The 15,241-nt window shown below is 32.4% G+C and overlaps 2 protein-coding genes across 6 annotated transcripts in view; one reads left to right on the top strand and one right to left on the bottom strand.

The window, feature by feature from the left end:
• Positions 1–15,241, top strand: part of LOC133206266 (1-phosphatidylinositol 4,5-bisphosphate phosphodiesterase gamma-1-like) — a 39,892-nt gene that overhangs the window by 12,889 nt on the left and 11,762 nt on the right. For all 5 annotated transcript variants that reach the window (XM_061342215.1, XM_061342217.1, XM_061342214.1 and 2 more), the window contains exons 5-22: positions 382–463; positions 1,009–1,083; positions 1,501–1,550; positions 1,980–2,028; positions 2,223–2,324; positions 3,918–4,033; positions 4,980–5,065; positions 5,235–5,355; positions 5,978–6,063; positions 6,281–6,363; positions 6,484–6,544; positions 6,832–6,902; positions 7,022–7,132; positions 10,044–10,219; positions 10,429–10,749; positions 10,934–11,111; positions 11,581–11,643; positions 12,079–12,156. In XM_061342215.1, the coding sequence (XP_061198199.1) occupies positions 382–463; positions 1,009–1,083; positions 1,501–1,550; positions 1,980–2,028; positions 2,223–2,324; positions 3,918–4,033; positions 4,980–5,065; positions 5,235–5,355; positions 5,978–6,063; positions 6,281–6,363; positions 6,484–6,544; positions 6,832–6,902; positions 7,022–7,132; positions 10,044–10,219; positions 10,429–10,749; positions 10,934–11,111; positions 11,581–11,643; positions 12,079–12,156 (1,909 nt within the window). The remainder of the gene's footprint in view (positions 1–381; positions 464–1,008; positions 1,084–1,500; positions 1,551–1,979; positions 2,029–2,222; positions 2,325–3,917; positions 4,034–4,979; positions 5,066–5,234; positions 5,356–5,977; positions 6,064–6,280; positions 6,364–6,483; positions 6,545–6,831; positions 6,903–7,021; positions 7,133–10,043; positions 10,220–10,428; positions 10,750–10,933; positions 11,112–11,580; positions 11,644–12,078; positions 12,157–15,241) is intronic.
• The window catches only part of LOC133206265 (WD repeat-containing protein 7-like), a 253,062-nt gene continuing 240,589 nt past the window's right edge, over positions 2,769–15,241 (bottom strand). Inside the window, exon 27 of the transcript XR_009723729.1 lies at positions 2,769–2,783. The gene's annotated coding sequence lies outside the window, so the exon portion shown is untranslated. The remainder of the gene's footprint in view (positions 2,784–15,241) is intronic.

The following is a 15,241-nucleotide window of genomic DNA, read 5'->3' as shown; positions in this document are numbered from 1 at the left end:
TTTCAATATAATGAAGTTAATGAAGCGTAAATATAATTTTGAGGTTGATATGCATTTTTGCATGTGTGTCTGATACATGATATGGGTTCTCGGACTGGTCTTTGATATATGGTATTTTGATGTCACCCGTATCGCAAAGTGTGAAATCTGTGTATTTATTACTGTATATATGATAAATATCAAAAATATTTATGTCTACATCAGACATATATTATCATAAAGTTGTTGTGTCTTGGAAATAGTGCAATTGTTTTATAAACAAATTTTCTCTCTCCCTCTTTTAATAAGGAAATACTTGTCATTAATACTGCTTTAATTAGAACAAGCAGTATTAATCTTATATTTATGTGAATTCACTGATTGGTGCATTTATACTTTTAGGGTTACATTGAAAAATATGAAGGCTTGGATGCCAAGAATAAACTTCAAAATATCAACCAATAAGTTACGAGATAAGTTCCAGGTAGGTAAAAATGTACAGTAAGCATGGCTTACTAGTATATAGCCTGGACATTCTGAAAATAATTGTGTTTATGTAGAAACTCAAAATTTTGTTCTCCTAGCAGAGGCTAAAATAATCAGGTGTTTCCTAGTCACTCTTCTATACAATATCTCCTCACAAATGTAGAACAAGATAATAGTACAATGTATATATTTCAAAGTAGGTGTGTAACAAAACATCAGTTTATTATGATGCAGAGGGGGTCAATATGATACATTGAAACATAAAATGAAGTATCAATTTCTTTTCCAGTACTTTCTGGAAGTACATGTACTTCATCTTGCTCCTTGCATATGAACAGCAGAATGAAATTATTTCCACCACTTGAATTAACCTGGCCTTGACCTCATAATTAGATAAATTTTAAATGAATAATTGATTTTTGTTTCCTTATGAATATTAATCAAGAAGCAGATGTATGATCTTTTGAGAAATGATTTGAGTGTTGATCACTGTACATACACTGTAGACTAGTGATGAAACTTTGGCTTCTTTGATCTTTGTAGGAGGTGTCGCGGAAGGATGATATTCAGTATGAAGAATTTGCAGCTTTATTTCACAAACTCATACATGTTCCTGAGGTAAGATCTATCTACAGCTGATTATGATAGTCCATATTGTTAATGTTAAATATATTTGTTATGTCTTCTCTTTGAACTGATGCAAAAAATAGAAAAGTAAAATGCATTTAATCGTAAGGAATGCTATTTCATATTTGAACTCATTTTGCAAGTTCATCTAATTATCTATCGGACTATCATTAATATTCATGTCTCTAAAAGATATGATTTGATCAAAGATGAGAATCTTCACATGTCACAAGGTAATCATGTGTAGACTTTACAAACAGAGTATTTGGCTGGACCTTTTTTTATTTCACATTTTTATCTATACTTTATATGACTTTGTGCACTTAATATGTGAACAAACATTTTTCATAATTTTATTTTTATAAATAATTTAATAGAACTAAATTTTTTTTTTTTTGATTTTTTCAGATTATTACAAATTATGTTGATCACTACTGTGTAGAAGATCACAATGAAAGGTGATGTATAGAGAATACTGTAAAAGCAGAAATATTTGTTGGGGATTAAATTTTGTTTATTTCGTTGTTAACAATTATCAGTGAAATTAAGTCCCACACGAAATTTTTATATGACTATATATTGTACAGGGTTACTTTCGAAACAACGAAATTTAATGCCCCCACAACCTTTTTAGATGAGAAAACAAGGAAATCTTATCCCCATGAAAATTTGTGCTTCTACAGTATATTCAAACATAATTATTGTATTTTGTATGGTTTTCCTCAACTCCACCCTCTCCATCCCCTGATCAAATATTATCTAACTTTATGTTAGATGTTACTTTGTGTTGATAAATGAATATTAAATTTGTTGAGATTGGAATTGTTAGTTGTTGAATGAGTATTTCTGTCATAGTAAATTTCAAATACTTGAATTTCCTCTTTTAGGTGCATCCTACCAGATCGATTCCAAAGGTTCCTAATAGAAGAACAAAAGGTTTCATTTATTGCATCATTTCAACATCATTTCAACTATTTTCTATAAAATATTTAATATAAACAAAAGAAAAAAAATTAATACATTCCAGTATGTGTTGCTTATCGAACTAAATACCGTATGTGAAATCACATTTGCAGGATTCATGTCTAGAGATATGATATATTTTTTTTTTGATGTTTCCTATTTTGTAGGAAAACTTTGCAGAGAATGGCACTAACGTGAGAAACGTAATGGTTAAATTCCTGGAGGATCCCATGAGACACAAAGGGAATGTTTACTTCACAGATGTTGAGGTCAGAATGAATTAACTATGTAATCATTCACAGTCTATTGATTCAGAGATTGTAGTCTGTTAGGGTTCATTTATACGAGTGTTGTTTGAAAAGTTTGCTGCCAGTGTCAAACTGTGTTATATCGTTTGATACAGAGTCTCTACCACCAAGAATTGCCTGTGATATTTACACACAAATGCACGACTCACTTTTAACATATTTTCTGCTTCCTCCGGCACTTTTCAGAGTTTATTCTGTAGTTTTCCGGAGTGCAACACAAAATTGTATCGCTAGTTGCTGTTCCGTGATGTACTACAATGTCATCTCTTTTTTGTCTTTTTTAATGAGGAATACCCATCTTCTAAAATTGAATTTTTTCAAAGAGGCAAATTATTTAGTCACATTTGGGCATAAAAAAATGTCGCAATTCTTACTGTGAACGTATAGATTTTTTTTTTTGATTTTGCACCATTTTAATGACTACTGACATTATTAATAGACTGTTTCATGATAACTGCAGTACTGCTCTTTTGCAGGGCAAAATGATATGGTTTAGTGAAATATGACGTAAAAGTAATTGTTAAATATACGTCATTTAATTATCTGTCAACAAAAACTTCACCAAACATTATTATTTTGACCTGTAAAAGAGTAGTACTGCAGTTACCATGAAGGGGCTAATTGCATTTTTTGTAAATAACTAAATTTTGACCTGCTCCCCAATCCAATTTTTTGAATAAGTTTTAAATATCTCATGATATATTTGAAATTTTAAATTCAAACTATTTAAATTTATTGTTAAAACGTCTACCAAATTTGAGTATAATGTGATGTTAAGTAAAAAAGTTATGACAGAAGTCTGCGAAATTTCCATACAGCCTTTGTGTGTGTCCTTTTCCCTGTAAATACTGTATGTCATTTTAATTCCATGGGTTACAATTTCCTGATTTCCTGCAAGGGTACCGATCGGGATGGCTTTAAACATGTACATTGTGACAAATACTTGATTGTGTGATCTGATAACTTTATTCACTATGGATTTTATTTTGTGGAAAAATAAATTGTAAACATAGTTAAATTAGTTGATTTCCCAATCTACAGTATTTTCATTACATAGAGAATCTAGCTTGTACACAAATATCTCCAGAAGTAAGTAGGAACTTCTAGCTGACTCTTTTTATCTTCTATTCAAATGATTTAATGTTAAGTACAGTTACTGGAAAAGATTAAATCTCTCTTAGCTAAATTGTTAAAAAAATAATATTTTATTCAAGAGAAGGATTAAAATTTTTAAGTCACCTTGCATGCTTCTAGGTGAGACATTACAGTTTTCTCTTATGTAGAATCTACTTATCTAGGTGTTCAAATTATACAGTAAAACTTGTCTAAACTGAACACCACTGGTTCCAAAGAATTTGGCTGGATTAGACAACATTCCGGATTACACAACATTATAAACTATTGAATTTACTGTAAGGGACTTAAAGTTAACATTGTATTAGGCAAGATTTCAGAATATAAAAACATTTGGATAAGGCAAGTTTCACTGTAATTATTTCGTGAATGCTATTTCCCTTTATGGACATTGAATAGTATGAATTTTTGTCATTTCAGTTTGAGGATTATTTATTTTCTAAAGATAACCAGGTGTTTGACATGCAGTATGATAAGGTCTTTCAGGACATGACACACCCTTTGGCTCACTACTGGATAGCCTCTTCACATAACACGTAAGATACAGCCTACTTTATAACATACTTACTTAGGTCAGTCATTCCTTGAGGGACATAGGCCATCGACGACAGTCCTCCAACAAACAGGATTCAGAGCTGCTTTTGCTGCATCGTGCCAGGTCATTTCCTGTGCTTTTAATTTTGCCTCCTTGTCAAGCCTCCAGATGTTTCTTGGATGTCCCCTCTTTCTCTTGCCCTACAGGTTCCAGGTTGGGGCCTGGCATTTGGTGCTGGATTTAGGGTGTGTCCAATCCAGTCCCACTTCCTCTGTCTGATTTGCATATGTAATGGTTCCTGCCCTGCTCTCTACTTTAAGTTGGAGTAGAATAGTTCTGTCAACACAGGGTTCAACATTAACTTAAAAAAAATTAGACCAGAGATTAGTACCTGAAAATTTTACTGGACCACAACTTCACTAGAACATTACCTCTTTAAATCTTTTCTCTATCATATACTGCAGTAAATTCTCACAATTGGTAAGTATTGTATTACAATGAAACAAGGTTTTTGAAACAAACTTCATACCTTTTTAAAAATAATTTTTTGGCGTTACAAAACATAAAGTTGATAATTTTCATCGGATTGGAATGTGAAAAATTTTGGTAATGAAAGTGAAACCCATAAAACAGAAAAATGTGGTTGAATCAAATCCTAAATACTTCTGTTTTATCATAAAATAATTCATGGATTTTTTAACATGACCAGTGAGGCTACCTTGACACTATATAAAGTAGACCATACCAAACTTTTACTAGTCTTGGTCTGTTGGACGTGCCTTAATGTTGAGCCCTGCAAAAACACATATTGAACACAGAATCATTTTCTTTTAAGCATTTAACTGAAGAAGTCAAATAACATGCATACTATTTAAGACCATTCTCTTAAAAGAAATAATTCCAAGTACATATACATGTATTTTATATGATGTGAACTTTTAATTCAGATATCTAACGGGGGACCAGATTTCCAGTGAGTCCTCGGTAGAAGCTTATGTTCGAGTTCTTAGAATGGGTTGTAGATGTATTGAATGTGAGTACACTTACTTGTCATAAAAAAACTCATATTTTGATAGCAAAAATGTCTCCTCTGAACTGTAAAATAATGTGCAAAATTCCAGTGCAGTGCACAGTGTGGTAGATAGGGGGATTGTGGACACATATTCTGTAGAGATACCGCTGATTTTTTTTGTTTTATATAGTGGACTGCTGGGATGGACCAGATGGATATCCAAGTATTTACCACGGACACACTCTTACCTCCAAAATCAAATTTCTAGATGTTTTACGTGCCATTAAAGACCATGCTTGGGTGGCTTCAGAGTGAGTTAAAAAATTCTGCATATACATGTACTGTGAAGCTCATTTAGTACAAACATGGATATAGCAAAATTATGGATGTAGCGAAGATTTCTTTGGATCCCCTGTGAAATTCTTAAAATTCCTTGCAAAATTTTGCAGTTATAATGTCAGAACTCTGTTATAATAAATTTATGGATATAGCGAATAGATTGTGTGTCCCATAGAGGGTAAAAATAATGAAGTATACATCTTTTATACAGTATTTTAAAAATCTCAAAATTTAAAATATTGATTTGACATTATTTTATATTTAAAATTTAAATCATCAGAAAACTTAAGTTCTTCAATGTAAGTTTTGTATTTAATACTTCTCTGAACATATTCAGTAGTCATACTTAAAGGAATTAAAATATGTATGTTGTGAATTCTTTATATATTCTTTAAAGAATTCGTTATACGATTATAATGAATTACGAATTCACAGGTCCCCAGGACTTTGCTATAACCGAGTTATACTGCTCTGAATATTTTTCAGATTAATTCTCAATTATTATTACATACTGTTTGGAATGGTAATATGTGATTATTTCAGCAGTGCATTGGGAGAATTACACAATCTAATGGTGCATTTCTCATGTTTTAGCTATCCTCTGATTTTGTCATTAGAAAACCACTGTGGCTTAGGACAACAAAGAAACATGGCCATGGCTTTCAGGGATACATTTGGAAGTAAGTATTTTAGACCACTTTCTACTGTAACAGAATGTATTGGAATATGATTTAGTATTTAGGAAAACTTCAGGATAATGAAATTACTTAAGATTATTCTGTGTAAAAAAAAGCAAGTACAGTGTATACCAGTCCTTTTAAAGGCAGACTTGCATGTAACATGTATTTCAACCTTTAGTACTAACTGCCTGCTTTTTAAATTTCTTCCTTTTTTTAGGTGAACTTTTGGTGGAACCTGTAGATAGTGACTTTAAAAAATTACCTTCACCAGAACAGCTAAAAAGGAAGGTCATTCTCAAGGTAAACTCTTTTGGTGCCATATTTACACAACTATGTTGGAAGGAGCCAAAATCAGTAGAATAAAGTGACATTTATATGCAATTCTTCATGAAGTTTTTGAATGTAGAATGTTATTTTCAGCATAAAAAGTTGCCCAGTGAAGGCAGAAATGCTGAGTTGGTGGAAGTGAGGGTGGATGATGGTAAAATTTCTTATTTCATGAATTACACATAGTTAAGATGGATAATGGTATTATCTTTTGGTGTATATGTAAAGGCAGATGATGGAAGGATTTATTTTTGGTGTATTTGCTAGGGTAATACATATGTAGTGGTTAGGAACTTTTCATAAAGTCTCGTCCTTGAGTTTACAATTGATTTTTGAACTTCATCTTAGATATTATAGTGAGTTTGAGCACTCATTCAATAGTTTTTCTCTTCAATTGTAAAAGTTTTCTGAATTTTCCTTCTTATTTATTTTATTTTGCAGTTACCAGAGATGGTGATGTTTCAAATGCAGTGAAAACTGGTGTCATGTATTTAGAAGACCAAATTGAAACTGTAAGTCACATTATAGTGTATTATGTGAATTAAGAATTTCTAAAAAGTTATTTGTAAGGTATGAAAAAATTTCTACCTGAGATGCATGTAATACTAATAGTAATGAATTTGTTTTGTAGCAATGGCATCCCCACTTTTTTGTGCTGACCCCAAGTAAGATGTACTGGACCAAAGAGACCAATCAGGGAGATGAGGAGGAGGAAGCGGACGATACTACATCAACAATGGAGGTAATTAAAGGGAAGATAACTCTTGTAACAGTAAAGAGAACTCCTACATCGCCAATATTAAAACTCGCTCAAGAACATTTACATTAATTAATGTTTGTTGCCAAGAAATACTTTGACAGAACAATATGTAGAGGATTAAAGAAAGAGGTTTTTTCCCCTTAAACATCATTGTATTTAATAAATAGGCACACTTTTATGCTTAGACATGTTTCATCAATGGGCACACTTTTATACCAAGTTCAAGAAAATTGCTAGTAGTAAGATCCACTAGCAATCAAAATTTCATATACTGCTTTTAAAAAGTGAAAACATGATAAGGAGAATGAATAGTCTGAAAGAAATTCAGATCTTATTGTGGAAAGATTTTGTGATATTGTAACTAAATGGCATTTCTGTCTACTCATTAAGTCAGCACAAAAAGCTAGAGTAATATTAATAAAAGTTTATTCTTGTTGTGAATCGTGCTCTTAACCCAAACTTTGCTTAAATTATCTTATTTAGAAACCTTTTCAATGGTCTTAAATATATTTGTGGATCCTCTTTAATTTTCAGATTTTCAATTTTTTTCTGCAGGCCTCTTTCTTTTGTTCTGCCAAAGTGTCAGTTTATTTGCATAAGATTTGAAACAGATATTCAAAATATTGTTGAAGTTTTGTTTGATTGTTTCTGAACTGGAAAAATCAAACAGAAAAAAAAAATATTTTTGGTATCTGAAATTGGTGCTAGAGTGGGGCCCATTTTAATTAATAGACTTAAAACAGATCAGTTTTAATAGTTGTTTGTGAATCTTAACATTTCAGGCAGAGAATAAGAAGGTGAAATTGGGTGTGTTCAGGCTTAGTCCTATACAGAATTAAAAGTCAGGATTCCAGTTCATTTTCCAAGTTTTTATTAAGAAATATGACTTCTTTGGCAAAAAGATTTGAACAAAACAGTTAAAAATTAGATTATTATTAAAATTTTCTTTACCTTGCTGCTCTGTATGTATTTCAGTGGGTGAACTGGTAAATTGATTTTGCTGTGAATCTGTACCTAATGAGAAACTGTTTCAGTATAATTGGATGATTTGGGAAGAAAGGGGGGATGTTATTTTCCTAGTTATCTTCAAAGTTGTAAAATACTTTAGAGTAGATAGTAATGATTGAGGGCATATTAAAGAGGTACCAAAAAATCCCTCCAAAATACTGATACAGTCACAAAGTTTGACTGTGTAATAGGTAATTTTTGTGGTTTGAAAATTCTTGCAATTTTGTCTCTCAAGTGTAGCATTCAAATTCTCATTCTTTCAATTTTTATGATTCTATTCAGTGGGCTTTAGAGAAATTACAGGACTGAAATTTTGAAAAGTTTGGATACACTTCAAAATCCTGCAAAAATTAACAAACTGCAGAAAATACCTGTTACACAGTATTTCACTCTTTTTCCAACACTGTCCACTGGCAAATATGTCCCAAATTTGTCTTTATATTTGGCTTTGCTAAGGGAGCAGTTAAAGGTTTCACAGTCTTACACTCTTTCCATACCATTGTTTCACATGTCTGATTATCTGTTAAATTACCTTAATTACTCAGGTGACCTATTGCTATCTGTTTCTGTTCACATCACATTATGCATTTAATGTTCATAAATTTTGAACATTTTTAGCTCCTTCTACAAAATAATTTAACCAAATTTAAGATAAGTGGATCATTCATTGAATTGTTGAAATATTCATATTGCCTTTGAAAATCTATACTATAGGTAACAGTGAAATCTTTACCAAAACTGATATTCATGTCCCTGGGTTCAGGTTTCAGGCCAAAAGATGGGATTAAATTGGTTCAGTATTGGGAATTACATCATACCAATGAATTTTTTTCTTTAATGTTAATGATCAAGCAGACAAAATGAATGTACTTTTATGATGATAATGAACTATGATCCTTTTATCAAAATTGTGAAATCTTGCCTTCTGGGTTCAGGATTAAGCCCTAGATAGAGGGCTAAGACACTACCATACTACTCCTGAGCATCTGGCAGACAATCCATTATTGTGTAATACATGTAATGATTAAAGTGTTATGTACAAAAATTGTGAAATTTATGTCATGAGTCCAGAGGGTTCATTTCCAGATTGAGTTCAGGCCAGCAATGAAAAAAAATGACTAAATTAATGTACTTTGATGGACCTATCAAAATCACTCCTACCCAATTATTTTTTTCAGTACCAGTACTTTAAATTTTATAATAATTATTATTTGGTTTCCAGGGAAATATAGATTGTGCATATCATATGATTTCTCAAAGGCGCTTTTTAGATTGAAAGCTTTTATGCCAATAAATATTGAAGCTGTCCTGTTTACATTTTTATGAAAACATCAATAAATTTCAAATTCTATGATTTTAAGGGTAATTTTCAATGTGTTGAATAAATAAATTAAAAAAACTACCTACCTACCTACCCACCTTGAAAAGTGTGGGTTGGAGTACATTAAATTAAAAAAAAAAAATGATTGCCTAAGCTAGTTCTTTGAGAAGAAATTCATGGTAGTTGAGTAGGACAATGGTTCTCTCCGTTCATTGATTTTACATATAGAGATAGCAAAACTTTGCTGAGTTCAGTATTTTCCTAGCTTTTAACCACAGTAGTGCAGTCCCATGTAATCCAATGGGTTTCCAATCATGGAAAAACTTCGATGATGAATTGTCTTAACAGATATGAAATATATATATATATAATATGTAAATTGTTTTAAATTTCTTAGGTTTCTATACATTGTATCAAAGTGTAAGTTTTTGAATTAACCAGTCTCAACATAAGACTAGATTGCTTGTAGATTTTAACCTCTTAGATAATTAAAAACACTTGAGTTTATTCTCCTTATTTATTTCGTAAGTGATCATATTAATCTCCTATTACCTCCCCTTACAGCTAGGTGACAGGCCACAAGATGAACTACACTTTGGAGAGAAGTGGTTCCATGGAAAATTAGAGGGAGGCCGAAGAACAGCCATAGAACTACTGAATGAGTACAGTTACCTAGGAGACGGGACCTTCCTGGTCAGGGAGAGCGATACTTTCATTGGAGACTTCTCATTATCATTCTGGTAAAAAAACTCAAAAAAATTCAGTTTATCATGGAATTCAGTTGTTAGTAAACATAACATATTCATTTAATATTTTAATTTGGAAATGTCAGATCTACATCAGCTGCTGTGTTAAGGTTATCCAGCAGCATTCAAAAACCTAGAACCACACATAGTAGATTCGTAGCCAATCAAGAATCATAGCCAATCATTAAAATTGTTCATTTCAGGAGACGGAATGCAGTAGAGCACTGTCGGATTAAATCTAAACAAGAGATGGGCCAAGTTAAATACTACTTAATAGAGACAACTTTGTTTGACAGTCTGTATGACTTAATTACATATTACCGTCAAGTTCCCCTAAGGAGCCCCAGTTTTGTGATGAAATTGACAGAACCAGTACCGCAGCTGAAGAGTCATGAAGATAAAGAGTGGTATCATGACAACCTAAGTCGTGCTTCAGCCGAGAACATGCTGAAGAGGATTCCAAGTGATGGGGCTTTCCTAATCAGGAGGGGCCAAGCAGGGGACAGTTATGCCATCTCTTTCAGGTAATGCTTTTAACATTAGTCTCTTGTTTGGATAGAATGATGCTTTATGCTGTCCAATTCTAGCTAAGAGGAGAATTGACTCTTTTCTTTCTTTTTATTTGATTTTTTTTTCTATTTTAATATTACTCAGATTTGATATTTATAAAATAAATGAGTTATATTTTTGTAATGATCGATATTTTAGGGCTGATGGGAAAATTAAACATTGTCGCATTGAATTGGATGGGCGTTTGTTTGCAATTGGATCAGCTCAGTTTGAAAGTTTGATAGACTTGGTGAAATATTATGAGAAAAATCCACTTTACAATAAAGTGAAGTTAAAGATTCCTGTCAGCCAAACTCTTGTAGACACAAAAGGAGCTGTGAGTATTGAATTTATCAAAGATATTTTTTAAATGTAGAATATCCTTTAATCATGTGTTCTTAGATCACTCCAAGGGAGAGTACTTTATGATGGCAGAAAGACCCTCTGATTCCTTAAATGATTTTTTTTTTGTAATAAGTCAATTTATATTTAACAGAGAGTGGAGATAAAATTCAACCAAATTTATCATAAAGACAAAATTTGAGACAAATCATTACAGCATAGGGAAATTTGATAAAGGAAACATTGATTTGACATATAAGAGTTATCTCTCTTAGTGCAAAGGGTCATTCTTCCTTAAGAGGCTTTTTTTTTCAACTTGGACCCCGTAATCAATTTTGATATCGGAGTTTAAAGTTCTGAACAGAAATATTAATATGATTATTTTGAATACTTGCACATGTATTTGATTTAAAGTTAATTTACTGACCTGCATAACATGGCTAAGAAAATTTTTGTCTCCAAAGATGCCACGCCCAAATGATGAAAGTGCTTCTACAGCATATATAAATCCAAATGAGTTGTCTAAGGTAAAATTCTTAGAGTAAGTGCATGTGCACTAGAACTGGAATGAAAAAACAGGAGAGGTCACTCTATGGCATGAATCATTTCATCTTCATTCTAACATCATTATAGTGAAAACTGACTGATCAGTTATAAGAACTTCATTAAAAAAAATATCTGCTAATTGCATCAGAAATGCCTTAAGTATGCTCGTTTTTCATTGGTGAAAATTTTGAAAAGTCTTTGCCTGCAACTTTGCTGTCATATAACTCATTATGTATGCCCAAAATTATGTTTTTATCATGAAAGGATTTGTTGGTGATGCAGTGTTTTCATCATCTGTAATTTTCTCTCCATAATAACATGAGGGGTATGCCACACATTTAGTCCGATGTGGATGTGATGTGTCTCCTTGACAACACTTGACTAACACAGCTTGAGTGCATGCTGGTATCTTTTAGGTTTTTCAAAATGGGGACGAGCAGTTGTATGGTGATGGAATTTACCACATGCCAAACGATATTTTTCCTCAAACAAAGGTAAACAGGAGGTAGACATTATAGTTTAGTGTTTGTGATGTTGTGAGTACTAAATGTAGAAAATCATCTACGTATATTATATGTTATTTTAAAATATTAATTGTTTGGTGGAGGATTGAACATTTATTTTTATTTGAACTTTACGTAAACTAGAGGAATGCACATTCAACTAAAGAAGATCTACTTAAAATATGGACAAAGGCTTAACATTACATTGCAACATGAGTTTATTCACAGAACACAGCTTTTCAAACAATGAACTGATACGTCACTAGCAACATAATAAATACCAATCTCTGTCCTTGACCTTTGATCTTTTGGCCCTAGAATCAGTAAGCTTTTTCCCCTGTACACTATGCAATCAGACTGAAATGTTAATGTGGACCAAAGCTTTGTTTACACCTATCATTGTCTTAAATTATTCGATTCCTGGGACCAGTAGGCTTCTTTTTCTGGTCACCATGCATCTCAAATAAGTATGAGACCTGATAGTAACTTAGTTATCACCTGTCACAGTCTTTGAACTTGAGACCTGTAAATGTATAGGCTTGTTTCCTCCTGTCACAGTCATTGAACTTGAGACCTGAAATTGTATAGACTTGTTTCCATCTGTCACAGTCTTTGAACTTGAGACCTGTAAATGAATTGGCTTGTTTCCACCTATCACAGTCCTTGAACTTAAGACTTGTAAATGTATAGGCTTGTTTCCACCTGTCACAGTCTTTGAACTTGAGACCTGTAAATGTATAGGCTTGTTTCCACCTGTCACAGTCTTTGAACTTGAGACCTGTAAATGTATAGGCTTGTTTCCACCTGTCACAGTCTTTGAACTTGAGACCTGTAAATGTATAGGCTTGTTTCCACCTGTCACAGTCCTTGAACTTGAGACCTGTAAATGTATAGGCTTGTTTCCACCTGTCACAGTCTTTGAACTTGAGACCTGTAAATGTATTGGCTTGTTTCCACCTGTCACAGTCTTTGAACTTGAGACCTGTAAATGTATTGGCTTGTTTCCATCTGTCACAGTCTTTGAACTTGAGACCTGTAAATGTATAGGCTTGTTTCCACCTGTCACAGTCTTTGAACTTGAGACCTGTAAATGTATTGGCTTGTTTCCACCTGTCACAGTCTTTGAACTTAAGACTTGTAAATGTATAGGCTTGTTTCCACCTGTCACAGTCTTTGAACTTGAGACCTGTAAATATATAGGCTTGTTTCCCTTGTCACCTACCATTGAGCAGGTTTGAGATTGAAATAGAAAGACCACAATTCTGATTCAAACTGACAATAACTTTTACCTTGACATTTGACCTCTGTTGCTCATATTTTTTCTCAAATATGGTACTCTAAATATCAGAGCCATAGCATTAATAGGGAAACACCATAACTTTGAACTTTGACCTTCTGACCCTTAAACTTCTAGGCTTATACCCATTGACAATCACCACCTCTGCAGGAAGTTTGAGACTGTAAATTCACATACTGTAAATGTTTTTTATTTAGCAAGTATGATATTTGATGTAAATTGATTTTTCAACAAATTCCTGAATTTGCTAGATATAGATAAATATATATAAATACAAGTCATTTAGCAATTATGAGATCAAGCAGAAACTGCTATCCATCAAAGACTCAAAATAGAATACACAGTCAAATGTTATATTTACAGTATCCACACATCCTGGCCAAATAAGTACTCACAATATGTCTGACCTTCATCCTTTGACCTTTTGACCCCCAAATGAATCAGTTTGTTGCTTTGGTCACTTGCCAGGTTAGATATGAACACAACATTGGTAGGTGGATGACCTTGTCTTCGACCTTAACTTTTTTCCCTTTGATTCTTAATTCTGTAGGATTTTACATCCGATTAAATACAATCTCTGTAGCAAGTTTGAGACTTAAAGGTCAAATACCACTTAAAGTATCATGTCCACAACACAATTCTTAAGCTTACATACAAGTGAAACTTTTGTTATGAGGGGATAATAGTAAATCTTGAAAAGGTAAATAAGTATGTTTGCAATAAAATTATGGTTGGTTTAGTGCAAGATTTAAAAGCATCTGTATTCTTTCATGTGTACCTGGTACATTATCTAATCATTAAATACATTTTAACTAATATGTAAATATATATATATTAACAAACACAGTTTATTCTATCAGTACGTTAACTTTCCTCAACTCTAGTTTTAACTTTAACCTTTTTAATGAATGTATGAAGTTCTAAATGCTTTGCGTCAATAGATCTTGCATGTTTAAACTTAAACTTGATGCAATTTTATTCATTGTGCATATTATTAGGCACCAAATTTACAGAGATGAAAACTAGAAATTGGTTTATCTGTTCTGTTTGATGATCCAGTTTTGTCAGGTTAAAACTTTTTATAGATTTATAATTTAAATTGTGCCTTTAAGACAAAGTCACTAACATATGTATAAGAGGATTTTAGACTTAACATGGGGGGCGTAAGGGAGAGACAGGAATATGATGTTCTATATCACCACATTACTTAGTAAATCAATTTTTATTTGCAAAGAACTTTATTTTCATGTAATTACTTGAGGCTGTCTGCTCACAAAAATTTTAATTTTCAGATACAATTGTATGACTAATATTGAAGATAATATGGAACAGTAACCTAAATTCCTGAAAATTTTGTTTTGCTCATAAATACAATATGACTATCTAAAATATGGCAATCTACAGTACCTAGTATTTTACAATGGCTATGTAGAATACATCTACACAGGTGGAAACTGAAAAAATATGTTGCACTGAGTGATGACATGTATAATTCCAACCAGGATCAAACTTGCATGGATAAAGCAACTGTCAGCTTGTTTCAGCTGCTGCAGCTGACTTTTATTTTCTGAAAGTATAGCCAGGTCAAAGTATTTGGAGCATGTCCAGACTAAGGTATATAAAAGCCTTAACTAGATCAAATATGTCTGGGTAATGATGCAGACTTAGGCTACAGTAACTATAGATTCTTTTGTAATGGAAGCAATTGGGGCATTGTGTTTTACAAGAACTTGTTGTTAATTGCAGGAGATAGAAAGGTGAGAAAAGTATGAAGGAAAA

Source organism: Saccostrea echinata, unplaced genomic scaffold (assembly GCF_033153115.1).
Source record: "Saccostrea echinata isolate AGI-Se365-2 ecotype Australia unplaced genomic scaffold, CSIRO_AGI_Sech_v1 ptg000054l, whole genome shotgun sequence".
In the NCBI taxonomy this organism is placed as follows: Eukaryota; Metazoa; Mollusca; class Bivalvia; order Ostreida; family Ostreidae; genus Saccostrea; species Saccostrea echinata.
The sequence above is the reverse complement of the archived record's forward strand: the minus strand, read 5'-3'. Positions and strand labels throughout refer to the sequence as shown.